General features: G+C 47.1%; 2 protein-coding genes across 7 annotated transcripts in view; both read left to right on the top strand.

Annotated features, from left to right (window-relative positions):
• The first annotated feature begins 171 nt into the window (after positions 1-171).
• dicer1 (dicer 1, ribonuclease type III) lies at positions 172-15,622 on the top strand. 4 transcript variants are annotated; one of them, XM_085932353.1, is made up of 30 exons: positions 172-335; positions 470-594; positions 1,421-1,496; positions 1,609-1,797; positions 2,526-2,688; positions 2,886-3,016; positions 3,093-3,227; positions 3,651-3,811; positions 3,895-4,063; positions 4,246-4,718; positions 4,856-4,988; positions 5,218-5,460; positions 5,790-5,947; positions 6,032-6,164; positions 6,267-6,342; positions 6,421-6,560; positions 6,663-6,842; positions 6,949-7,162; positions 7,567-7,720; positions 7,844-8,026; positions 8,330-8,435; positions 8,512-8,687; positions 8,767-9,424; positions 9,668-9,820; positions 10,416-11,033; positions 11,107-11,350; positions 11,568-11,836; positions 12,010-12,172; positions 12,251-12,326; positions 12,555-15,622. In XM_085932353.1, exons 4-30 carry the CDS (start codon positions 1,684-1,686, stop codon positions 12,718-12,720), a joined length of 5,589 nt encoding a protein of 1,862 aa, XP_085788479.1. In that variant the 5' UTR covers positions 172-335; positions 470-594; positions 1,421-1,496; positions 1,609-1,683; the 3' UTR covers positions 12,721-15,622. The 4 variants fall into 4 exon arrangements, with proteins under 4 accessions (XP_085788479.1, XP_085788480.1, XP_085788481.1 ...); XM_085932355.1 differs by lacking the exon at positions 172-335 and having other exon boundaries at positions 342-594; positions 10,416-10,599; positions 10,645-11,033; XM_085932354.1 differs by lacking the exon at positions 470-594 and having other exon boundaries at positions 307-335.
• A 3,315-nt stretch (positions 15,623-18,937) lies between these two features.
• gsc (goosecoid) overlaps positions 18,938-27,651 on the top strand; it is a 13,313-nt gene continuing 4,599 nt past the window's right edge. The window contains exon 1 of one of the 3 annotated variants that reach the window (XM_085932369.1): positions 18,938-23,752. The gene's annotated coding sequence lies outside the window, so the exon portion shown is untranslated. Of the gene's footprint in view, positions 23,753-27,392; positions 27,429-27,651 lie in introns of those variants that run through there. The other 2 variants (XM_085932370.1, XM_085932371.1) reach the window with 2 other exon arrangements.

Here is a 27,651-nt window from a genome sequence, read left to right as displayed (position 1 = left end):
TTGACACCCGTGCTTTAACAGTAAATAAAAGAACAAACACGTGATATTGTCACGTATCAGGGATCACTGCAGCTATTGTTATCCTAGTTACTTTTTCAACAAGTAATTAGTAAAGTGATTAGATTTTCTTTTTAAAGCAAGTAATCAATAAAGCAACTACTTCCCCTGGCACTGCTTGCTACGTTTCCAAGCAGCATGTGGCGCCTTCGTCGATCACGGCACTTTTCCACATTCAAGATGGCGGCGGCGTACACGTACATATCTCAGTTGAAGGCATTAGCTGTTTGTTTCTGTCTACGGTCCACCATCCGCCATCACCACGCCAAAACAAGGAGGTCAGTAGCTAGCGTGTGTCCGTGGCCTCAATGGCAGCGCGAACAATTTACGGATATTCTTGGTGAATTTAGTTGACTGTGGTTATTGTCTCACATCAGCATGTAACGCAATTTACGTTCATGTTTTGTCCTAGCTAAGGCGCAGATCACAGGAAATGGTCCTAAAGTGGCAAAGTAGACACGTAAATAACTGACAGCAGAGTGAATGAAAGACACGGACTTCAACGCAAATATTGTGGACCAACTGAACACGTAAAAGGTCAGGTTGTGCATACATGTGTCTATTTAGAGCACCCGACATATGTTGGCCAAGCTAGCAATGAACTTGTTTGCTCGCTAGCTAGCTAGCTAGCTAGCTAGCTAGCAAGCTAATTGGTTGAAGGTGCGTGGTAGTTGGGAGTAAATCTGTAGGATGACTTGCCTCTGTTTAGATTTAGGCGTACACTGTCCTTCATTGTATCTTAAATAACACAGGTGCGATGTATACTCGACGGTCATGTTTCCATTGGGCTATTACGGTTGAAACACGTCTCTGCCTGCCGTGCTAACAAATGACACTGTTGCATATCATTGTGTTCATCTGAGACCAAATCATTGGCTAATTATATCCAACATGTTCCTTGCTATTAGAAACTTTGTCATGACAGTGTGTGAAGGAGAAAATAGTGTTACCAAAGATCACCTCGGGCACAACAACGGACGCACTTAAACACCACCACGTTCCCAACACACACACACACACACACACACACACACACACACACACACACACACACACACACACACACACACACACACACACACACACACACACACACACACACGCCTACCCTTCAAGCCTTGTTTCCATTGCGGACACCACAGTATCATATCATAACAAGCGTGAATATGCAACTTGACTAGCAGCGCCCTCATAACATCGCGGTGGCCGTGATTCAATTGAAAGTCGTTCAATCCGATCTAGTGCTCGCTGTCAAAAATGGCATTCCTCTTCCGCTGCTCCACTCAGAAACATACAGTGACATGGCTTAGCAGTGGCACAAATGCAAGTACTCTCCCTCCAATCACATCTTTTCATTCCTCAGGCTTGTTCATGGAAGACTGGTGGGGCCAAGATTAAGTTTGACCTAATCCAGATCCAGTTCAGGATTGCTACTTTTGGTAAGTATAGGTTTGCATGGATTCGGTTGACTATTTCTTCCCAAGTCCAACACTCAGTTTGATCTAGCAGCTGCTTTCTTTGACTAACACGTTTCATATTCTCCTTTTTTAGAAATTGCTCGGATATGAAATAAAGTGGACGACGGGAGGAGTTGTGCCCACTCACTCTTCTCCAACATTTTGAAGAATGGCAGGCCTGAAGCTTGTCACGCCGGCCACATCTCCCATGGGGCCTTTCTTTGGACTTCCGTGGCAGCAGGAGGCTATCCACGATAATATCTATACACCTAGAAAATATCAGGCAGGTTTATAGAATAGGTTCTACACTCTTTAAAACTCTCTCTCAAAGTCTTCCATTTAACTTGAAAAATCATCTGGGAACCTCAGATTCCAACAAAAAAGCATTTGTTTTGAGTTTGCAAGCAAAATAAAAGTAAAGCATTGTCTTGTGGTTGGCCTCCAAATATTGACCTCGCATTTTAGAGGCGGGTTACTTTTTTCCCCAAGTACAAAGGAGGAGGTACCGAGAGAGAAAAACAAAACAAAACCAAACAAAACCACGAGTCGGCAGATTTGTTTGCGGAAACGGGGTTAAATGTCGAGGGGAGTAGAGGCGCCCCGGCTAGGTTTGTGACTGGAAACTGGACTGGTACTAGGGACCGTGATGATGCATTTCATTGCATTTCAACATTGGCGAGGAAGGCGGTGGGTGTCGTAGGCGCTACGAGCGTACCTGTGAAGGCTTCTTTGCGCATACCGCAGCAACAATTTGTGACGGATGCACTGGGTTGGCAATCCCGAGTATAAATCGGCCTTGAGGCAGCGCGCGTTTGACTCGATGCACGTGCCATTCCCATCTAACATGAGAGATGCGGCAAGGCACCTGGACTCAAAATCGAGAACTCCATCCAAGGTCATCCACACTGTATATTGAATGGAATTTTCTTTGACATGACAATTTCCTTCATGATTGTTGTCATTTCTTTCTGAACAGCTCATGATTGACTTGAACCTTCTTATCTTGCACAGGTGGAACTTCTCGAAGCAGCTCTTGAACGTAACACTATCGTCTGCTTAAATACCGGCTCAGGGAAGACCTTTATTGCAGTTCTCCTAACGAAAGAGCTCTCCCACCAAATTCGGGGAGAATACCAAGGAAATGCGAAGAGGACTGTATTTCTTGTTAACTCAGGTACCGACACTTTGAGATGCCATTTCAACCTTTGAATTCATTTGAAGTGATTGTTTTGCGTAGCCTTGTCTGTTGCTCAGCTGCACTTTGAGATTGAAAGCTTCGAATTGATTATTTTGCGTAGCCTCGTCTGTTGCTCAGCAAGCAGCTGCACTTTGACATGATATTGAAAGCTTTGAATTGATTATTTTGCGTAGCCTTGTCTGTTGCTCAGCAAGCAGCTGCCATCAGAACTCACTCTGACCTCCAAGTGGGAGAGTACACCGACGTGGAGGAGACTTTGGCGTGGACCTACCATCAGTGGAGCCAAAAGATAGTCAGGAAACAGGTCTGTGAATGTGGGGGACAAAGTTGACATTACCTTGACGTATATACATCTCCATCCCCTCATTGTGACCTTCTAGGTTCTGGTAATGACTTGCCATATCTTCCTGCATATGCTGAGGAATCAAATCTTACCTTTGCTCAAAATCAACTTGGTGGTTTTTGATGATTGTCATCTTGCCATCACAGAGCACCCGTACTGTGAGATCATGAAGGTGGGTGTGATGAAGACTTTGATGATTTCTATCGTCATTTGGTTGCCGCCACTCCTTTGCCTCGTAGAGCGTTTTTTCGCCGTTTTCACTGGCATCGAGCCGTACGCCAAACGATCCGATCCACTTTACTTCCAGAGCGCATTTTGCACTTCACATAGAGGAGAGTGGGACGACCACAAAGACACCCGGGAATCCATAGGAAGATCCAAAATGAATTTTTTTTTTTTTTTTTAAACGAAAACAAGAGTGCTCCAACCTGAACCTCCTCCAGCCAATGAACTGCCTTGTTCGGTCCTCGGCTCATGAAATGATTGACGGCAAAATCCGATAGAAATCTTTCTCGCTGCTGTTCGAATACTTTTGGATTGGACCAAATGAAAGCATTTCTCGGAATCACTTGCTGTTTGTGGTCACTTTCTGCAGCTGTTTGATGGAAGCTCGTGCAATCCTCGCGTTCTGGGTCTCACAGCCTCCATTCTGAACGGCAAATGCGATCCGTCGGACCTTGAGCGGAAAATACAGAGTTTGGAGCGAGTCCTGAAGAGCAACGCTGAAACTGCCACTGACCTTGTAGTTCTAGACAGGTCCTATTATACAAACAAGTACAGGTTGTCGCAATGGTGCGCTCTTATTGTAGTCTCTATAAATTCCTCACATGTTCTTCCAGATATGCCTCTCAGCCAAGAGAAGTTGTGCTGGACTGTGGCCCCTATCTGGATAAGAGTGGGCTCTCCTCTCGTCTCCAAGTGGAGTTGGACGGAGCTCTGCACTTCTTAAATGATTGTTACGTCTCTGCGCCGAGAGAGGACAGGGGTCCGACGGTCATCTCCCGACAGGTCAGACTCTTGATACCATTTTGATGTTACCGCCTCTGGAGCTTCTTGGCCTTTCTATTGAAGAATCTGCAAGCCCAATCCCAATTGTACGCACAGCTCTAGTCATTGTCATTGTTATTATTGTTCTTGAAATCCTAAGGTTAGTTTCCATGTGTGGTTCACGTCCTCTTTGTGTCGTTCAGGTACTCAATGAATGCAAGGCTGTGCTCCAGGTGCTGGGACCTTGGTGTGCAGACAAAGCGGCAGGCATCATGGTGCGGGAGCTGCAGAAGTACATCAAACACGAGCAGGGGGAGCTTCACCGCAAGTTTCTGCTCTTCACTGACACCGTTCTCAGAAAAGTCCACGCCCTTTGTGAAGAACATTTCTCTCCTGCTTCCTTGGACCTCAAGTTTGTCACGCCAAAGGTTCTCCGTCTGCTGGAGGTCCTGCACGAATACAAGCCTTTTGAGCGCCAGCAGTTTGAGAGCGTCGAGTGGTACAACAACCGGAATCAGGACAATTATGTGTCTTGGAGCGATTCGGAGGAAGAAGATGAGGATGAAGAGGCGGAGACCAAAGAGCGGCCCGAAGCCAACTTTCCTTCGCCGTTCACAAACATTCTCTGTGGAATTATATTTGTGGAGCGGCGTTACACGGCGGTCGTCCTAAATCGGTAGGTGGGATGACCATGCTGTGATATGGAGGAGAGGCCCGAACCCTCTGTTTGTTGCTATCTAGCTAGCAGGAATAGGCCTGCCACCCACTTGCTATAATTGATATCTTCTATGCCCTATCTTATTTCCATTCCAGTCTTATCAAAGAAGCGGGAAAGCAGGACCCAGACTTGGCTTACATCAGCAACAACTTTATTACCGGCCATAGCATTGGCAGGAATCAGCCGCGGAACAAGCAGATGGAGGTGGAATTCAGAAAGCAAGAGGAGGTAGCAAAGCAAATTCTCATTCTCATACCGACAGTACATTCGAGGATGTCGATTTGTCCGGAGCTTTGTAGAGCGCTTGCTTGCTTGCTTGCTCGCTCGCTCGCTCGCTCGCTCGCTCGCTCGCATGCATGCATGACATTCTAATCCATTGTCCCTGAAGGACACGGTCCATCAGAGCTGTTTTCTGGTTCTTCAGCTGTATTAACTGTCTTCCGTCTTGCGCTCGTAGGTTCTGCGCAAATTTCGAGCTCACGAAACCAACCTGCTGATTGCCACCAGCATTGTGGAGGAAGGTGTGGACATTCCAAAGTGTAACTTGGTGGTGCGCTTTGACTTGCCGACTGAATACAGGTCCTATGTTCAGTCCAAAGGCAGAGCTCGAGCTCCCGTCTCCAACTATGTTATGCTGGCCGATAGCGACAAGACCACGTGCTTTGAAAATGATCTGGGTACCTACAAGGCCATAGAAAAGGTCAGCTATCCTCACCCTACTTTGTGCATATAGCGTTTTTTCCGCAGCCACGCGTGCGTCATTGGCACGTTGATTTCCAGAAAGCAAGCAATGTCGATGCCATTTGAGAGGCTCCTATGCGAATTATTTATCAATGGCGGTATAGGTCCGTCCGTATTCCGCGTCTTGCGTACGGTCCTCCGATTGGTTTGGGGCCCCCGCCCCGATGAACGGATTCTCCACTCTAACTCCAGCTTTCTGCCAGACTTCCTTGAGCACACCCTTAAATGAAAAGAATACATCAATGAATACGTGCCAAATGACCACGAGTTATCTATTCTTCCGAGCAGATCTTGAGGAACAAGTGCTCCAAGTCTGTGGAGGTTGGTGAGTTTGAAGGAGAGCAGCATGTGTTGGACGACGACAACATCCTTCCTCCGTACGTGCTTCAATCCGAGGACGGCGGTCCTCGGGTCACCGTAAACACGGCCATCGGTCACATTAATAGGTATGGTTTTGTGCTCGGATTGTTACCTCTACATCAAACGGTCGTTTCCCAAAAAAAACAAAGCGTTTTGTTCAAACGGCTCAGGTATTGCGCTCGGCTGCCGAGTGACCCCTTTACCCACTTGGCTCCCAAGTGTAAAACGGTGGAGACGCCAGATGGGAGATTCCAGTCGACGCTTCATTTACCCATCAACTCCCCGCTCCGAGTGCCTGTTAAGGTGTGGAAGAAACTGCGACATCAATCATAAATGTTTTATTGAAACAAGCGCATTGATTTTTTATTTTTTTTTTCTTCCCCCCCCCCCTTTCTATCTTGGCAGGGTCCAAAAATGAATTGTTCCCGATTGGCAGAGAAAGCAGTTGCCCTACTTTGTTGTGAGAAACTGCATCAAATAGGTAGGTCCTCCTGCGCGGAACCGAAGCCACTCTGCTTTCCATTTGTTCGTCACTTCTTTTTGCTTTGCTCTTTCCAAGGCGAACTGGATGATCATTTGATGCCAGTTGGGAAGGAGACGGTAAAGTACGAGGAAGAGCTGGACCTTCACGATGAAGAAGAAACCTGCGTTCCCGGACGGCCTGGCTCGACAAAGAGGCGACAGTGCTACCTGAAAGCTGTGAGGGGAAGAAAAAAAAAAAAACCCACCAAACTCAAAAAGATATATCTCCTCCTAGCGTGAAGATCCTGTCGTTGCAATCATCTGGTCTTTGATCTTCAGATCCCAGAGTGTCTGCAGGACAGTTTTGCTGTCCACCAGCATACTTACTACTTGTACGTCATCGGAATGGTTCTCACCACACCGCTCCCGGATGAGCTCAACTTCCGGCGAAGGAAGCTTTACCCACCGGAGGACAGCACTCGCTGTTTCGGCATCCTGACGGCTCAACCCATACCGCGAGTAAGAATGGACCGGAGCCTATTGTTTTCACTATCAGGGCGGGAGCAGCGACCGAGAGAGGGGACGGGAGCTTTTGCTATACGGTGATTATGTCCCCTCACGGCAGATCCCCCATTTTCCCGTCTACACGCGCTCGGGCGAGGTGACCATCTCCATCGAGCTCCAGAAGTGTGGCTTCAAGCTCACCGCCGCTGAGCTGGAGCTCATCATTCGCCTGCACCAGTACATCTTCTCCCATATCCTTCGCTTAGAGAAACCTGCACTGGAGTTCAAGCCTACACTTGCTGACTCTGCTTACTGTGTTCTACCTCTCAATGTTGGTGAGTTGCTATTTTAGGTGGATGCTATTTCCAACCGAGTTGAGAAAATGCCAAATTCAATCTATCTCGTTAGGTGGCGAGTAAAGTCAAAATACCTTCTATTTGAATGGACTCAGAAAGGCAACTTTGTCATTGCCTCCAAATAAATCCTTTGGGCCTGTGTTTACATGTGTCATTTGAATATTGGGGCTTTGACAAAGAAAGCATGGCAGTGAAATAAAGATGCATTTATGGCTGTGCCTGCCTCGTCCGTGTGAATTTGAAGGGAAACGCAAGTTACACGGAAAATCCCCCAGGATGCTCGGACTGAACCATCAATCTCAACTGCCCGTTGTGAACGCGCCACTCGTAGCATTTCTCAATCCCTATCGATTGAAACATAACGTGTCGTTCCATTCTTGTAGTTGGAGATTCCAACACGCTCGATATGGACTTCAAGTTCATGGAGGATATTGAAAAGTCTGAGGCCCGAACTGGCATTCCGATGACTCATTACACCAAACAACAGCCATTCGACTTCAAATTGGAGGATTACCAGGATGCTGTCATCATTCCAAGGTAAGTACTCGGGGCGTCACCTTTTCCTTTCAAAGGTCTGAAAATGAGGCTCGTCGGTGCTCTGAGCGGACATCTTTTTGTTGCCGCTTGCTCAGATTCACGCCTTTTCTCGTCCTCTCCCAGGTACCGTAATTTCGACCAGCCTCATCGCTTTTATGTCGCTGACGTGTACACAGACCTCACGCCTCTCAGCAAGTTTCCTTCGCCAGAATATGAGACATTTGCTGAATACTATAAAACCAAGTACAACCTGGATTTATCCAACCTGAACCAGCCACTCTTGGATGTTGACCATACCTCATCCAGGTTAGTAGTATGGCCATGCTCTGATGCCTTACATGCCATATTTACACCTGCGATGAGGGAGGGGAGGGGCTGGGCCGGGCCGGGCCGGGCCGGGCTGGGCCGGCCTGGCCTGGCCTGGCCTGGCCTGGCCTGGCCTGGCCTGGCCTGGCCTGGCCTGGCCTGGCCTGGCCTGGCCTGCCTCGCGTGCATGCATGAATAAAAGGAGATCATTCCGAAAGATGGGTTGACGGTACAAACAATTGGTAGCTCGCCGGATGGATTGATTGACATGGCCTTTGTCGAACGCTTGTTTTGCGCTCACAGACTGAATCTCTTGACACCTCGTCACCTGAACCAAAAAGGCAAAGCGCTGCCTCTCAGCAGTGCAGAGAAGAGGAAAGCAAAATGGGAAAGTCTGCAGAACAAACAGGTAAAGTTGGTTTTCTCGAGGCTGTCATTCTTTTCCTTTTCTTATGGGTCCATGTAAGGATTGTTGTCGTTGCCAGATCCTGGTTCCAGAGCTTTGTGCCATCCACCCCATCCCAGCGTCCCTTTGGAGGAAGGCAGTGTGTTTGCCCAGTATCCTCTACCGTCTCCACTGCCTCTTGACGGCAGAGGAACTCCGAGCCCAGACGGCCACCGAAGCCGGAGTCGGATCAGCGGCGCTTCCGGCTGATTTCAGGTATCGATTGAGCCGCTTTCCCACACGGTAAGGCGCGCTTCATTCGAAGGCAGGCGCCTTTGCTTTCTTTTTCTGCCAGGTATCCAAACTTGGACTTTGGATGGAAGAAATCAATCGACAGCAAAATCTTCATCTCCTTCACCGAGTGCAATGACTTTCAATGTAAGCAGCGGCCGTCGGCCGATTCCATGTCGGATGGCGGTCGTCCTCACCGTTCCCAAGCCGTGGTCAAGAACCGCTCGACTGCGTACAACGGCGGCAAGAGTTTCCCGGAAGGAGAGCAGAGTCTCCGGCATAATTGCCAATGCCCCCGCTGTAGTTTTGTCGAACTGCTCAGCCCTAAAACGATGCAAATCCCTAACCCTACCTCAGTTCCCGCGGAGCCCTCTCGCAGTTGCGAGGCTCCCGGCACATGTCCTGCACAGCGTAGCGACGAATGCGCGCTCGGAAGCAAGTCGAGAAGTCACGCTACCTCAGCCTACAGCGAGTGTCCCGATGTTCACACAGCACCTTCCCCCAATGCCAGCAAAGTAGCAGGAGATGCTATCAAAAGCCTGGGGCCCAACCCAGGCCTTATCCTCCAGGCCCTGACCCTTTCCAATGCCAGTGACGGTTTCAACCTGGAGCGTCTGGAAATGCTGGGCGATTCCTTCCTCAAACACGCCATCACCACCTATCTGTTTTGCACCTATCCCGATGCCCACGAGGGCAGGCTCAGCTACATGCGCAGCAAGAAGGTGAGTGAGTGAGGGAGGCAGCGAGTCATCGCTATTGCCTTTCATCGAGGAATTGTCCAATATAGATCAATAAATGTGAGTCGACTTTTATCGTAACCTGAAAAATGGGGATATTCCTGGTTCAATGCCATTTGTTGACTTGTAGCAGTGATATCATTTAAAGGACTCCAATAGTACATGACAGTTGTCCTCTCCTTCCTCTTCCTCCTCTCCTGCCTGCCTGCCTGCCTGCACAATTTTTAGGTGAGCAACTGTAACCTCTACCGCTTAGGGAAAAAGAAAGGACTCCCCAGCAGGATGGTGGTGTCCATTTTTGATCCCCCAGTCAACTGGCTGCCTCCCGGCTATGTGGTCAACCAAGACAAGACTGTCGCAGACAAATTGGACTCAGATGAGGTCAGTGGATTTTGCCCGTCGAGATTTGATTTCCTTGTCTTTTGATCGTTGAGTGGCAGTTAATGAGTGCCCATCCGTTCCAAGATAACTTGTGCTTGTTCCACGGTGGGGAGCGAGAGGAATTCAGCCATTCCGTTATTGATAACAGCGTATAGATCCGTCCACAGTCAAGCCTGGCTAGCTATAACGGGCTTCGCGGCTTGGCGCAATCATTTTCTTCCAACCCCCATTCAAATGAATGAATGAATGAACGGACGGTCCAGTCAATGCGTGACGTCACTCTGATTCCAACATGGCAAATCCGAGATCAGACCGAAAAGTGCCGACGCCAGAAATTGACCGCATTCTTCTCCGACAGCCATCGTGTGGTTCTGCACCACAGTGATTTCGTCCCATTTCGATTTCTATGTCGTTTACAAAAGGAGGCTTTTAATCGAGTCTAGTTTTTATCTGGTGAGGAATGAGCATTTTTGTGAAAGAAATGACCGCGAGTACACAATGGCGCTCATATTTTTTGCTTTTGAATTTGATTCAATGAAATTAGCGCTGGTACACAATGGCTTTTTCTTTTTTTCTCTTCTTCTTTTGAATTCAGGCCGAAGAAACGATTGTGTCGAACGGGTGCTCTGCTAATGAAGATGTGAATGAAGACAATAATGAGGGAGAAGTGCTTTTGAAGGATGAACCAAAAGATGAGGTCAACATGGAGGATGACCTGGAGTACTACAAGGAACACATCAAATTCATCGACAATATGCTGTTAGGCTCTGGCGCCTTTGGTAAAAAGATTTCTTTGAGCAGCAGCTCTCTGACCACTGCCTCAGAGCCTTTGCCATCCATCCAGACGGCGTATGAATGGAAGGCCCCAAAGAAAAACCCATATCCCGCGGCGGCGGCGGCGGCAGCCCACCACCACTCTGAGCCAGGACCCGCCGCAGCCGAGGACTTTGACTACAGCTCGTGGGACGCAATGTGCTACCTGGACCCCAGCAAGGCCGGCGAGGAGGATGACTTTGTGGTGGGCTTTTGGAATCCGTCGGAGGAGAGCTACGGCGCCGAGCTGGGAAAGCAGTCCATCTCTTACGACTTGCACACCGAGCAGTGCATAGCCGATAAGAGTATCGCCGACTGTGTGGAGGCTCTGCTGGGTTGCTATCTGACCAGCTGCGGCGAAAGAGCCGCCCAGATGTTCCTGTGCTCGTTGGGCCTGAAGGTTTGTCGCAAATGTCTCACCTAGTACGTGTGGAGAAAACCAATCCACCTTCTTTTGATTGTCCGTTTTCCAGGTCTTACCCCTCGAGAAAGGGAGCGTGACAGAAGAAGCTGGCGTCGGCCCGACGTCCTCGTGCTACGGCCGGTTGAAAATCCCACCGCGCTGCATGCTGCAGCATCCAGATGCCGAGCGAACCCTCGAGCACCTTATCTCTGGCTTTGAGAATTTTGAAAAAAAGATCAACTACACATTTCACCACAAGGCTTACCTACTGCAAGCCTTCACCCATGCTTCCTACCATTACAACACAATCACAGGTGAGCTCACTCTCATTCAAAGAGAGACTCACTCGCCCGTTTAGTGGTTGTCGCCGACGCCGCCGCCTTCCGAGACGAGAGGCCAAAAGTCAATATTTGGACCATGTTGTCGGCGAGCGAGGGAGGGAGGGAGGGAGGGTGCGGCCGGGCTTTCTTTCGCCTCTTTCATCGAAAGCGCAATAATATCTTTTGATCACGCCTATCCTTTGCTCTTCAGATTGTTACCAACGCCTGGAGTTTCTCGGCGACGCAATTCTCGACTACCTCATTACAAAGCACCTTTACGAAGATCCGCGGCAGCACTCGCCCGGCGTACTGACCGACCTGCGCTCGGCACTCGTCAATAACACCATCTTTGCCTCTCTGGCCGTCAAGTACGACTACCACAAGTACTTCAAAGCGATCTCACCTGAACTTTTCCACGTGATTGACGACTTTGTGCAGTTCCAACTGGAAAAGAACGAGATGCAAGGCATGGACTCTGAGGTAAGCGAGCGCCGTTACGGTCGGACGGCCGGACTCGCCGTGGCAATATGCTAGCTACCCTAGGATACGGGATTTCCAATGAAATGACCAAAGCGCTTTTTGGCGCGAACCAAATAGAATTGGGGCGCCGTCGTGACTTGACATCGCCGCCGTCCGTCTCTGTTCAATGTCAGTTGCGACGCTCTGAAGAAGATGAGGAGAAAGAGGAGGACATTGAAGTGCCCAAAGCTATGGGCGACATCTTTGAGTCGCTCGCCGGAGCCATTTACATGGACAGCGGGATGTCGTTGGAGACGGTGTGGCGAGTGTATTATCCAATGATGAGGCCACTGATCGGTGAGGACCGAGTCGGACGCTGCTGCTGTTTGATTGTAAAAGAAGTTCCGCTGAATGATTCGATTGAATTTCCTGCAGAGAAATTTTCCGCAAATGTGCCCCGGTCTCCCGTAAGGGAGTTGCTTGAAATGGAACCGGAAACTGCAAAGTTCAGGTAAGTTCAGGCAAACAAACGTCTTTACGGCTCTCGCGCCTTTCGTGAGAGATTGCTTTCAAAGAGAGAACATCGTTTGGACTCGTTTGTTTTCACCAGCATTCCCGTGACTCCCCTCGAGTCAAATGACTGGTCCCGTGTGAAACTTAAGAGCTCAAGCATGGAAGATCTTTGCGTTCAAAATGTTTGTGTCACACTTGATGACGGTCGTCCTTTTTCTATGCGTAGCCCCGCAGAGCGAACTTATGACGGAAAGGTCCGAGTGACGGTGGAAGTGGTGGGAAAAGGCAAGTTCAAAGGAGTGGGACGCAGCTATCGTATTGCCAAGTCGGCGGCGGCCCGACGAGCGCTGCGAAGCCTCAAAGCCAATCAACCTCAGGTCCAAAACAACTGAGCTCGGAGTGAAGCGGCCAAAAAGCAGCATTTGCCGCGCCGCGCCACGCTAGGTATGCCCTCCTCCTTCCTGTATGTTACACCACGTGAGGAACAGTCGGGTGGACGGGACGGGACGGGACGGGACAGAAGGGAAGAAGCAGGCATTGTTTGCATCGGATCTTTTTCATTCTTGTTGCGCAGACACAATCTTTTTCTTTTTCTCTCTTTGCTTTGGCGACTGCTTTATTCACATGAATCAAAGTGTTCAAATGGTCAGGTTGCAATGTCTATCGCTACTTTTAACCTCATCCAAAATGAAAGTGAGGCAGGAGGCATACGTTGTCGTTTCCATCAATGTATGTCGCGAGGCCGACGCGCTTAACTCCTCAGCCTGTGCACTAATGCCAGTAAGTTTGAAAGTGTTGTAAAAAAACAAACAAACAAATGCGAGCAGCAGACGTAGCGACCGGATTCCACTGGAGAGAAATGCAATGACTAATGGTATTATGAAAACGCCCTGGTCACAAAATGAAATAGACAAAGAAAGTACGTATACAAATCTCAAATGATGTTTTGGGACTCAGAGGCTCGCTCACCTATTTTCCAAAATAGATCGATAAATAGATAGGAATGTGAACATTCCCACTTACTGTAACTTCTTTTCAACTGCAATTGGGTTGCATGTTCTGATCTAAAACTGTATCAAATGGATGTCCTCTGTGAGTCTTTTCATTGTTTTGTATATGACGAGAGTGAGATTAAATGTTGTGGCATTACTTTGGTTAGTAGGTTTAAATACATTTCCCCCCATCATCGATGAATGATGGCTCTAGAGAAAATGGTTCATTTATTTGGGAGACAGATTGCTGCGTATCAGTTGTACAATTGCATCGATTGCAATTCACTGGCACATTCATTTATTCCACCATCCTGGAAGCAGCTTGGGGGGTTGACATTGGTGATGGACAAAACCAATATCAGTCCTTTTTCTTGATTTCTCCTCATAGATCTCGCAGATTACAGCTGAAGCTCGATTTTACGCGCGTCCGTTTTCCGCGGCAATTTTTGGGACATTTTCAAGGCGGATTTGAAATGGACGACATAAGGCCCAATGACTATTTCATTTCTGCGAGGTCGTCGGGCTCTTTGTGACTGCTTTACGGCGTTTGCCGAAGCGCCTCGTCCACACTCTGTCAACAGACTTTGACTTTGGCGAGAGCGTTCACGGTGACCGACGGCCAACGGAGCCCTTAGCTGCAAATGAACGTGACAAAGGACTACCGCCGCCCGAGACTTTCTACAAAAGGCGCTTTCGGGGTCATTCCCAACTTGTGGAACCCTAAGTCGGCTTAAAATCAAGCTTTAGCTGAATTGTGGTCTGCCCTATTGTTCTCATTGCTCATTTTCACCTCAGTACCTCACTCAATTGCACGCGTGTACTCGGCTTTTTTTGTATGATTTTTTTGTTTGGTGCTACTTTGTGTATGAAGCTTGAATTTCTTTTTGCACTGTAACTGTAATACCTCCTAATTTCATTCATTTTGTTTGATGGCATTGTGTTTTCATGTCTTTTTTTGTGAGCTGTGGGGGAACGCTTTATTGTTGCATCTTCCCTTTCACAGTTAAGTTTAAGCATAGAAAGTTGGGGAGGGGCTGAAATCTTTTCTGGAGGGGTTGCTAGTATTAATCCTTTATGTTTGAGGCGTTTCCCTGCACACTGGCTGGTGAGCGGATCATTTGAATCGGGGAGAGAGACATGGAAAACATACAGGATACTGGCACCCTGTGCGTTAGGGTGACCATTCTTTGACCATTTTCAGGTCTTATTCGAGGGAGGGCTGAAATCAGATTGGGAAATAAGGGCTACACCCTCACTCGTTGTTGATTGCGACACGACGGCTCGCAAACTTTGGAGGTGACGCCTCATTCCTCGGCAACAACTCGCTGGCTTTTAACCAGGTCTCACAAAGCCGACGCTCTCCTAAAGTCGTAGAGCTTTCGGGCCCAATGATCCGATAAAGCCGGTTTCGTCCGAGGAATTCCAAAGCAAATATGAAGACCCTTGCGTCGTCTAGGTCCCATATCGTATTTGATGTGCGGCGGACGGGAGGCGACGACCGTAGGAATCCAGTGCTTATTTGTCGGTGCACAAGTACCGTTATTGGGAGCCAAAAGAATGCCTCAACTCGTCGTACAGCCCTACCTCAGTAGAAAACATATTAGTATATTATTGTGTTGCATGATGACACAAAGAACTATCTATATTGTATTGTAGAACTCTAGCCTAGCGCTACTTAGCTCTAGCTTTTACAAACTCCAGAAGACCCAGGTGAAGCGCGACCACTCTGTGTACTAACAGGCACTTATCGAGCCGTTGAGGGGTAATGCCAGGAGGCGAGCTACAGGCCGGCCGTGTTAACTCGTGTTGACCAATGATTCTGCTCTGATGAACGCGGCCCTCCGGCGGGGACAACCTCTCCATGAGATGGGTGCAAGCGCTGCGCAAAACCCTATTCGCCTGTTTAATGCAAGCCACGGAAGCCCGGAGCGGTGTCCGAGCGGCCGCGGAAGCCCGGAGCGGTGTCCGAGCGGCCGCGGAAGCCCGGAGCGGTGTCCGAGCGGCCGCGGAAGCCCGGAGCGGTGTCCGAGCGGCCGCGGAAGCCCGGAGCGGTGTCCGAGCGGCCGCGGAAGCCCGGAGCGGTGTCCGAGCGGTGGTATGACCGAAACTGGCAGAAAGTAAAAATGTAGGAAGCGGGTGAGGGGAAATAGAAAAAGAAAGAATGTTTCATCTCTGTGACAAACACTACGTAGCCCAAAAGAAGATTTTAAATGAATGATTCAGAGGGATTGTCCCAATTGGAGTAAATTGTATTTGTACTAAGGAAATTTGTACTTGTAGCATAGGAATATCAAAAAAGAAATTAGTCCGTATAAAAAAAAAAAAAAAGAATTGTATCTGTACTCTAAATACTGCATTTGTAAAAACAATAAATTTTCTATCTGTAGAAATATGTGTAAATGAAGTGGAATGAGTGAAAAATAACATTTTACGTTTAAAACGACTCGCAGTCGTCAAAACTTATTTTGTAGCCAAGTGTACGTGGAGGGCAATATGGATGAAATACCTGTATTTTATTAATGACTCCTTGATGTGCCTCTATGCACTAATGTATGCATTTTGGGTAAAAAATGTTGCAAGCATGCACACACTGTTGCGCGCTGTGAGGTCCCCAGCAGCAGCAGCAGCAGCAGCCGCAGCAGCAGCAGCAGAGTAGCTTACTGCTCCTGGGGCCGGCCCAACCAATCAAGGCCTTGACGGCCTCAGGGATGGAGGCCGGAGGAAGGGCTTCAGATGAGCATTCCTCAAGACTGTGTGTAAACAATGTTTTAGGGGCGTGACTTAGCTGGAGGCAAAAAGATCCAGTGTGTGCGTGCGTGCATACATATATGTGTGTGTGTAGATATGTGTGTGTGTGTACATATTATATATATATATATATATATAGTTGGTTGACCATTATATGTATATATATGTGTATATATATATATATATATGTATATATATGTATGTGTATATATATATATATATATATGTACGTATGTATATATATATATATGTATGTGTGTATATACTATGTATGTATGTCTGTGTATACATATATTTGTGTGCATACAACACACGCACAAAGATGTTCTGCAGACTATTATTGAGAGAAATGTTGAGGTACCATGGAATATATTATTTTAAATGACATGCTATTCAAGCATGTTACCTGGGGAGCAAATCATACATTTGCTTCTATTTGAAAGCGTAATTATGGCCATCTCCATGCTATGAAACAATGGTATAGTCCAACACTGATTTATTTTTACGTTTACTGCCTTTTAAATGTCATTTATTTTCACCGCATGCCTTTGATTGTGTGAGAATAAGCAGACTCGTTGTAATCAAGTGCGATTCATCATCTCGAGCTCAAGCGGGCTTATATCATCTCTAAAGTCCCTAGACTGTGTGCGCCCCCCTCCCCCCGCTGGTGGCATATTTCTCAATTTGTTTAAATCAAGTAGGCATGGTGTCAAACGTAACGATCACTCATCATCTTCATTGCAGGAATACAGCAAGCAATTTACCAGCGGAGACGTAGCGTGGCCGAACGGAAATAAGCTGTGCGGGAGCTGAAATGACCGAATTATGATGTACCTTGCTGTCATCATTATTGCCTCACTTATTTCAATGTCTATTTTCCATCAAGCAGAAATGAAAAGAGAACATTTGGACAAGGAGTGATTCACGTCCCCGCATAAGCAAAGCGGGCGGCGATTGTCCTGAGACTTGCTTGATATTGGTCCATAGATCCACGTGGCTGGGCCGTGTCCCCAATGCTCAAGCCTGACCTGGCTCCACCACCGTTTAACAGCCATTAAAAGGGCGAGCAAGGTGAGAGTACTTGTTTTCTCCTAAAAAAAACAACGAGAAGCGGTCATCCTAAATTGCTTGCCTTTTGAGCACGGATAGCCGTGTATGCGTACTTGTGCACGAGTCTAAACAGACCTCAGCTTTTGAACAGAGTGCTTCGTGCAGAATGAAATTGCGCCAACTGTTTTTTGGGACCAAAACGCAATTGTAAACAAATGCAGATGCGATGCCGTTCCTGACCCAGAAGGTTCTGCGCCCTATCTCTCTCTCTCTCTCTCTCTCTCTCCACCCAGCGCGTATCGTCTAACGGGGAAATGGTGGAATTGTACGACGGACGAGCTGTTGTGATTAGTAATCACGTCCAGCTGTGACCGTGAAATCGGGACTTAGCTTAATTAGCCGCTTTGAAGCGGGGCTTTCTGCCCCAAATCTTTGCCAAAATAGCACGGGATCTAGGATCATCCGATAGCCGTGTCTCTCGTCTCACACATTTTCCCTCTTAATAACTGGGAGCGAGAGAGAGACCTACGTAGATTCCATTTGAATCATATGTCGGTGAGCCAGAGAAAACCGCTGCGGCGCAATTATTTTTTTCACCAAGAAGACCGCTATGACACACACAGAGAAAGAAGAAGGCTCGGCATATTATTTCAGTATTACTAATGTCGTCTTTGCCTTGTGTAAACGTGTGTTTTATTGGATGCTGATTTGGGGTAGGCCTCTGCTGTAGGTCCTCTAATCAAGACGTTAACATGCATGCACTCACTCATTGGATACATTGGATTTCTGTACCGTGGGCCAACCACCGTGTGTCAGAGGGCCAGAAGTTTGACCCTCAAATCAATCAAGAAATAGATGGACACTGCGCTGTATATTTCGTGTTATTTCTGAATTAAGGGTTAGGTCGAGCAGCAGGTGGACCTTTTTGTGAGACGGCATGTATAGGTCAAAGCGAAAAAGAAAGTCAAGAAAATGCCAATTTTCTCACGTACGTACATTGGCCGTTTGGTAGGTATCCGACAACTAAATTCCGAGTCAACTGAAAGCTGCCGACGTTTCAGAGTCATTCTTCTGTGGTCATCGTGCTTTATTTATTGAACGTCCCAGAAGTGCAGCACGCACGGCAAATTGAAACGAGAGTGACCACCAGCAGCACTGTAACGTGAGACCTGCCGACAGATGATGAGGGAGGCATGAAGCCACTAAATCAGGACTGGGCTCTGGTCTGGAGCGCAATTGGCTGAGGTCTCATTGCTTCCAACCTTTTGAGCTCAGTCAAAATGCAGTCTTGGAAAGGCCTTTAAATGAAGTGCTCTCAGATGGAAAGCATTTTCCCACAATGCATGGATTCCCCCAGCCTCTGACCGCTGTGCCTCCACACCTTCAAGTTTTGGGGGGGGGGGGGGGAAAAAGATTTGCAGCCTATTCAAAATACTTGTCCTATTTGTTTTTCTCTTTTGTGCCGGCAATGTTTTGTGAAGCTGAGATCAGCAAAACACCCAAATCGTGCTCTAATCCTTCCCCTAATGACTGGGTTACTGTTTTTTTTTTATTTTTCCCCCTTTCCTTTTAAACATCCTTCATAAGCACTGGCTCGAGACCCGCATGCCGCAGCTCTGTGGAAATTAGACAGTAACCTAATTTGCACTTGCTCTATGTAATGCACACCAGTGTTAAGTAGGCGGGGAGGTAGCTACGCAGGTCACTGGGAGCCTGATGCATTTTGTGCAAAAAAAGGGGGGTGCTGTTTACATTATACTACGGGTGGCAACTTGAGGGGTGAGGGGGCAAAGGCAAAAGCGGGGTCTAAGCAGGAGTAATGAGGTGTCGCTGGAACTGCTTTTCCCAGTCAAATGACGTCAGAACTCTCGAGAGTCATTGTATCAATATCGTAGAGAGCACAATACTGCATTTGTACATAAACCAAGTCATCATCATCATCAGGCTATATACAGTGTCCATAAAGCTATATCAAGGAGATTGGCCTTAGTTTTAGGAGACAGTACTTTTGTCAGGCTTAGTAGAGCTTGCTGATGAGCTGATCATTTGCACCAGGTGCGTGTGGCGTCGAGGAGCGCACTTGGTGACCCCTGGCTCAAAAGCGCCTCTTGGCTATCCTTTCTGATATCAAGGGTTTGAACTTTGACATTGATTGGATGAATTTGCACACTGCTGGCTCCAGATTTGTTGTGCCTTTCCTATTTCTGTGTATGAATACCTGTTGAATACTACTCAGAAGTAATTGTGCCGGCAAGAGTAAGCCTCACGATAGCGAATGACGTAAAGCTCCCGTAGCGCTTCAAGTCGACGCAAATCTCTCGTCATTGGGGAGCTTATTAAAAAGGCAGTGAAAAAAAGAGGTCAAAAGTGTCAAGGTGTATTAAAAGTCTTTGTTTACATGTCACCAGAGTGGCACTTTTCAGTAGGCTTTTGATTTGCCAAATTGAGCGCACATAAGCAATGAGTGGATGAGAACGGCCTTCCACCCTTTTTCTACAGTGACAATTCCCCAGGTGTTGCAATCAGAGTATTTCTTTGTTTAGCTCAGCTACGCCTCAGCTACAAAAACGACTCGGGCCGACACACATGGCCAATGTCAGCCCTGATTAACTTTGACAGGGGCATTTAGCGGTTGTAATTCAAATCTGATTCCGAGCATCTTAACCCTGAAGTCTGTCAAGTCGTTTAAAATGCACTGGAACGCTCATGGTCCCAATCAGGTCTGTGTTTGTTGCGGCGGCGGCGGCATACTGATGTGTCAACCGAGCCAGCGGGAGGGGGGCGCTACTTTTAAGTTACAGTCCTGGGTCTGCCTTCAAATCTTCACGCATTAGTATTGTGAGTATGGCTTCCTTCTCCATGTAACAATACGCGTGCTAAGACTCCAATTTGCGAGCGCCAATGTTTTTCCATCATGTAACACAAAATACGAAGCGTAATTGTCCAAAATTGTTGTCTTCAATTGTAGCATTCCTTCCTTAACTTTCTCCATCAATATGATCAAGTTCAATCTTAAAGACACAGGCGGGATCCTGGTCGTGCAATGGCGTTCGTGTTGTCGCTGGCACTTGTTGGCTGTAAATATCCATCCAGCTTCTGTAGCGCTTTGTCCCCACGGGGGTCGAGGGCGTGCTGGGCGGAACAATCCAGATGAATGGACAATACAAAATCAGAACAATTATTTCCTTAAGCCCGTGTACTCACTGTTTGGGGACCTTTAATGTGATTCAAATCCTGTTAAGAATGAGATTGGTTTTGGCCTCCTTTTCAGCCTTAAGCGCTCTGTTACGAAGCGTTTTCCACTGCGTGCAAATTCATTTGACCATATTGAGTTTGTATATGCACGTTGAATGTAGTTAAAACATTCATCCAAAATTGGAAGGAATAAATAGCATGTGGCATATTCCAATTGCAGCCATGAGACATTTCACGGTGTGTGTAATTGTTTGCAGCCGGTCCGAAAGTGGCGTCGTGTTACTCCTACTGTCAATCCCCCTGGTCATTCACAGAGGACAAATCTTCTGCCAAATGACGAGTTGTAATTTTCTTCACAGTAAAAACAGTAAGCAGAGATTCAAAGAGCCATGAAACGCCAGCTGTCGGGAGCCCCGCATTTAAGATGGCATATTTGCATTTCCATATGACACTTGTGCTAAGTAACACATGATTGATTACGGGGAGTCAAGTGGCTTTTGTAACCTCTCTAAGTGCTCTGAAAACAAATTAAAGCTTTCATCATAGTTACATGTCTATTATGGTATGTGGTAATAGCCCGCTCATTGTACCAAATGATTTGTGTCTAAATAATTTGGGGAAAAATGTAACTATTAATCATGCTTGGAAGTGACAAAAATGAGCCAGCCAGCCAGCCAGCCAGCCAGCCAGCCAGCCAGCCAGCCAGCCAGCCAGCGCACAAACTGGCTGCCTTGTTTCACCATACACTTAGCGGTGTTTATGGCTCGCTTTGTGAAATAAGCCTAACTGCTTAATTGCTCATCTGCTAGCGCTGTCAGCGTGACAATTAGCAGTTGAGTTGAAACAAAATGAAAACCCAAAACAAAACAACGGTGGCTATCTATCGGGATTCGCTAGCTCAATTGAAAATGCGCTCGGTCGCTGGAATAGCATGAAATTGTATTTCCGTTCTCTTGGTTTCGGTCATCCGCAGAGAGGTGTCGGCTCTCCCTTCAGCATTTGATGCCTATTTATAGAGAGTAGGGAGAGTGAGTGTGCGCTTGATACGAGTCATGCATTAACCTACTTGGGAAAAGTTCATGTTAAACGTAGAAGGTCGGACAGCACAAGATTTATGATGATAGCTGCAGAAATTATGCTTTTCTTCCCCCCAAAGGCACTTTAATGATGTAATTATTGCCAGCTGCTTTTCATTTACAGCAGTCGTTAATTAGGGCCCGCAGTTCAAGTGCTAGGTCGCTCCCTCAATCGGACTCCTTTTTACTTTCTTTCTTTCTTTCTTTCTTTCTTTCTCCCTCTCTCCCCCCAGCAGTAGAATTCTCCCCCACCCTCGCCATCATCCCCTCACTCTCGCTCTGTCCCACCCAGGGCAACGGCCCGCCCAGATTAGCCGCAAATCCTCAGCAAAACTAATTTGTTATTCAATCGAAAGGCTCCCGCTGGATCTGAGAACGAGCCTTTGAGGGTTAATCCTGCTCCGAGAAGATAACTTTGTCTGTTTGCTTTCACTTGGACTGCAAAGAGTGCGAAAACATAAACAGTTAGTGTAGTTAGCTCACGTTTTGCTTAGGGCTCAGAAAGGTATGGGGGGGGGGGGAACTGTCGTCAACGAAATGGCATTTTAAAAGGAAGCAGCCAATAACAATCGTTTTTGTCCTTATGTCGTCGCTTTTAGCGTTGTTATCATCATCATCAGTAGTAGTTGCGGAGCCTGTATTAGCAACCGATCGAACCGGAGTCGAATATCTCCGTGGCTTTAGGCGCCGACAAAGCTCTTGCCACTCAGGACCCTAGCCTTGCATCTGAGCGAGCGAAAACCCGGGCAGGCCAGGGATGAAAATAAATGGATATGTGAGTTTAGTTTGTGTGTGCTGTCAGATCTGATGGCTTTGCTCTTTCACTCAAGGTTTTGATGTCCTCACACATGTCAATCACAGGCTCTTGATGAGTGAAAATGGGGGCCGAAAAGAGCAGGTAAAATGCATGTTTTGGTCACATTTGGAGTGAGCAGCTGATTGGCCTGTCAAGGAGGGCAAGTGTTGAGAGGTGGCGGCACACATGTGATTACCTATGCATTACAAAAGATAATAAGGGTCCTTACAAGGCAAGTCTCTTCAAAAGAGATGCCAAGCATTAAGCCATCTGGAGAGGAATGAATTACCAAACGGAACTGTTTACGTGAGTGAGCCAGCCGCTATCCGTCGACATCAAGCCGGCGATTGATCGACGTCGCAGCGATCATAATCATTCACCGGGATGACCTACTTTCAAAGTAACACTTTGGGAACGCCAAATGGGTTAGGAGCAACGTTCCCTGTCATTCGTTTTTCCACACAAACTCCCTGAGCACTCCTTGCGACATGCCGCTCGCACCTGTCCAAGACCCATAAAACAGGTAGGTGAAAGTCAAAACACCCAAATTTCACAAATGGCCGGCGGCAAATAGCAATGACCAGTACTTGAGCACATTGCACGGAGTATGTGAAAACAACATTTATTTGATGCGCTAAAATCAGAAAAGCCGCATGTCCACTTAAGTCGCGGGGAGAGCTGGTACGGGAGTGGCTCGTCACTTTGTGAGAAGCTGCCCATTTCCACGCGTGGCTGTGCCTGAAGAGCGATGCAGGAATGCTTCAAGGTGAGTGAGGACTTGGCGATTTTACAATCAATCGATGGACCTATCTGGGTTGGGGAACCCCCTGGTCTCACAAGAGCCATACATAGCCTGCCTGTTGATGCAATTGACTCCATTCAAAGCATCAGGGTGGTTTCAAGTTTTGACAGAGCTTGCTGACAATCTGACCATTTCAATCAGGAGTGTTGGATTGTGCCTTTCAAATCAATTCCAACTGTGACGTGCCACTATCCCGACATCCCCGGCCGGTACCCCAACCGTGCTTTTGGTTTCATGATTTTATTTGCTGCGTGTTTTGGAAAGGTCCTTTTGTGTGGTGGATTTTGCCTCCTTAGATAGTTGAAATATCTTTAATGCTTCCCAGCATACTGTAAACACGCTTCCTCGTTCTACTGGCATTCATTTATATGTATTTATAAGTACTCTTGGTTTAAGTTAGTGTTGAAGAAAAAAATACGAGTGACAAAAACAATATCTCGACAAGTGCATGAGCAAAGCCTGCTAACCCTAAGGTCTTTATGTTTACAAAATCCAGGCCTCCAGATTGGAAGAAATCCCCTTGATAGTTGCTTTTTTGTAGCAGAACAAAGTCTTATAATAACATATGATGCCTGCCTGGCTGCCTGCCTGCGTGGCTGCCTGCCTGCCTGCCTGCCTGCCTGCCTGCCTGCCTGCCTGCCTGCCTGCGTGGCTGCCTGCCTACCTGCGTGGCTGCCTGCCTGCCCGCCTGCCGGGGTCATCTGAAGTTAAGCAGCGGCCGTGACCTGCAGCCATTACAGACGGGCATCGGTGAAACTCACTTAGGTATGTGATCATAGTCTTGCATTGCCTCTTTCAGCTTAACTTTCAATGGGCACACGTTTCAGTCCCCAAGACTACAAAATATTGATCATCATTTTTGATCATCTTTCACAGGAAACACTTGCATTAACAATTCAGACAAAAACAGTTGCAAGCAAAGTTGCATACACTGTGAGTAGTCTTCCCAGTGTGTCATATTGACTACATGTACCGAAAGCGATTGGTAAATATTGGATTTACTTTTATTATTTGATCTTTTTCAAGAAGCTAATAGCGTGGATTCAATCAAGGAATATTTGTGAATGAAGTGAGTGGTGCTGCTGCTACTGCACAGTGGAGAAGGGAATGAAGAGTGAGCGGAAGAGTCAGCAGAGTTGAACGTTTGACAAAGGGCTCACATGCTGCACTTTTCCCCACAATTGGGAGGGAGGGATTGGCCATTGTAAACAACAACAAAACAACCAAGACCTTACCGCACACAATAAAGTAAGGAATTGTGTTTCCTTCTAGTACACAATAGCCAAGCTGTTCCTGGAGTCCAGTTTGCAAGCAGCCTCAACGACACTAAGTAAAAAAAAAAAAAAAAGTTGCATTATGATCTGCTCCGTACTGTACGAGCTCAATAGAAGAAAGTGCTTGACCATGTTTGTGTATGTATTTGATTGTCCTGGTCCTTGTACTGTGGCGCTTGTATATTTGTGTACTCGAGGGAGGATTACATCACACTCCTGTGTTTTTCCAATTATCCGAGTGACAGGCGAGGCGGTGGTAATAACATGTGAGTACTAAGTTCTGCTTTTTAACGACAATGACCTTGTGTAAACCATTTTGACTTTGGTTGTCTGTCAGAGCCGCCTAGTATTTACACAGCACTCAAACAAGTGGAGGTCTGCTCCCCGTGTGAGCTATTCTGACAAGAGCAAGGTTGCCTGCCTGCCTGCCTGCCCGCTCGCTCGCGGCTTCAACAGGAGGGAGGGAGGGAGTTGAAATAGCATTAAATCGTGCAAATGCCATTTTTTTGTGAGCAGCCAACATCATAATATCACACACACACACACACACACACCTGTGATTCCCGAGCCACACTCCCATGGTTGTAAAAACAGGACCAGTTGAACACCTGTCATTTACCCTCCATTGATGCATGACTAAATAATGGCTGTTGGTGTAGCGGCAAGCTCTATGGTTGAATTGATCATTTCAAATCATTCCATATTCATCTCCCAAGTCGATCCACCTGGACGTCTGCCTGGGTGCATGGCACTTTTCAGGGGGCAGGCGGGCCTTGTGGTTCCTGCATATTCCCCTAGGATAGTGTGCTGCAGATGCAGACCAACATTCTCAGCTGGGTTCAATCTGCTCTGCCTATGAGAAACTGCAAAGAGGAGAAGGCGAGCGAGCGAGCGAGAGAGGCAAATATTGCTTGCAAAAAAAACCATAACTGAAGGAGTGACCTGGAAAATCACGGACAGTTAGTGGTCTTTGTTCACTTGGTTCAGCTGGAATTTGTCCAGAAACACCCTGACACACCTATTCACGTTCCAAATCCCTTGATGATAGGAGTCTGCTCCAATGAACTGTGTTTAATCTCTCCAATTTCATTGTGGAAAATGAATCCTGTTTCATATCGGAAATGTCCGACTTTGTTTTTATTGTCGTTACAAATTGAAAGCCAGAGCCCATTCGTTACCTTTAAGCCTGCCACTCTGATTGGAAATAGCACATACCCTCCCAACCGCTATTACTAGCTGAATTTATAGCATCAACTAAATACAAATGTCTGTTTAACATTTCAACTGGCAATACGGTTAACGACAGCAAACAGCTTTGCAGGGCGTGGCCGAGAGGAATGTGTGTCACAGGACGGGAGGGCCGGGAGTAGGGAGACGCGACTGTCCCGGGCGCCCGTTGCGCCGACACGTTGCGAGCCAATAAAAGCCAAAGATTTGGACTATTTTCACATTTTTGGGCCCGAGCGTTCCATATTATTTCACGGATCATTTCAAGCTCCACCACGTGCCTAGTTGTGAAATGTACTTGTGTCATTGTGGCTTGATTGTGCATGTTTGCGAGCGATTGCCTTCCGCATAGTGTGGCGACCAAAGGTCACGTGAGTAGGACGGTGCATTGGATGTGCACTGCATGTTGACTGAATATGCTGGAGTCTTTTTGACAGTTTAGCCTTCTAAAGGTAGGATTAAAAGTGCTTGGAATGGCTGATATGGAAGGATTTGCAACTAATTCCTCTCTGCCATCACTGGATATGAAGAATGACATTTCTGTTGAAGTCGTAATCCACAATGGTACCTTTGTCATTTGAGCTCTGAATTGGTGAGGGTTAAAGCCATCACGTTCATTTTGTCATGTCACTCTGCTATGTGCCTCTAACCCTGGCTTGGTCTGACACGGATCTACATTTTTCATGCGTGCTTTTCAAGTCAAGACTGACGGGTATTGCCGCAATACTATGAGTTATGGTGAAAGTACACAGAGAAGCAGACATATTTGTACTTGTTGTGGATTGGTTATGCTCTTTTTGCACCTGTATTGGATTAAATGAGAACCCCACGCAGCTACTATTAACACAGTTACGTTTTTAGATTGAGTTTCACATGAGGGTGGGACCTATGCGGGCCTGGTGCTGGCTGCATGGCTGCATGGCTGGCCCGCCGGACGGCCGGCCGAGCGGCCGGCCGGGTAATACCTCCCAGTGCTCAACAATCTGGTTCTGTTTCAGAGCTAATCTATGCTCCACTTCCTCTGCTGCCCTGGGTCTTGGTAGTGTGCCATCACACTTGGTATCCATCAGACCTCTCAAGGTACGCAAGGCACCCTGTACACACACATATATGTGTGTGTGTGTGTGTGTGTGTGTGTGTGTGTGTGTATATATATATATATATATATATATATATATATATATATATATATATATATATATATATATATATATATATATACACACTTACACACACACATACTTTAGAATGGAACGGCTTCGAGTGAAAGCTAGGTCGCTTTTAGTACTAAGTATTACGCAGATGAACAGTGGTGATTCTCATTCTCAAGTGAACTTGGTCACTGGCTAAAAACTAGAAATGATCATCAATACCACATGAATAACTGTGTAGTGGTCAAAACAGTACACATTTCCTGTGAAACCTGCTGTCATTTTTGTGTGATAGTTCCTTGAAAATTCCCAGCTCGCTATCATCCGTCCATCCGTCCGTCCATCCATCCATCCATCCAGCCACCCACAGGTTTGGCTCATTCCAATGGATTGCAAATTTGATGTGAAAACATGGCACGTTCCAGTCATGTATGAATGTGTTTCTGATTCACGGTACGACACGTGGCCAGACGGCAGTCAGGCAGGGAAGCAGGCATCCAGGCGATATGTACGAGTGCGTTTCCTCCATCCTAACCCGTGACCTGTAATCAGTAATTACCAGGATTGCCTGATGGATGCCGAGTAAAATGAATGATTGATGAACACTAAGAGAAAACAGCTGGGCCGTTTCAGCCGCATGACAGCACATTAACACCCAACCAAAATATCTTAAGTAGGTTCCACAAAGGAACCGTGTATTTTGTGTTGGGGGGGGGGGCTGAAGTGGCGAGGCGGGGGGAGGACGCAGGTCACGTGAGTAGGACGCAGAGACGAGGCTTGAGCGAGCAGGTATTCCCAGCCTGAAAAAAATCCAATATATATTGGCACCCTTTGTCGTGCGCCTTTCTATTGCAGTAAAGAGAGATTTTGCAGAAATCATTTCCAAAAAATCAACTAACTGGCCACAGAATGTCTTACTAATGCAATTCAATGTATTTCTGCGTCCCCCCCCTCCTTCCTCCTCAATTCAAAGTATTTCTAAAGCTCTGTGTTATCTAATGCTGCATATTGA

This window comes from Syngnathus leptorhynchus, chromosome 15 (genome assembly GCF_054491065.1).
Source record: "Syngnathus leptorhynchus isolate UIUO chromosome 15, UIUO_Slep, whole genome shotgun sequence".
Taxonomy (NCBI): domain Eukaryota; kingdom Metazoa; phylum Chordata; class Actinopteri; order Syngnathiformes; family Syngnathidae; genus Syngnathus; species Syngnathus leptorhynchus.
Note: the sequence above shows the minus strand (reverse complement) of the source record. Positions and strands in the feature narration are given on the sequence as shown.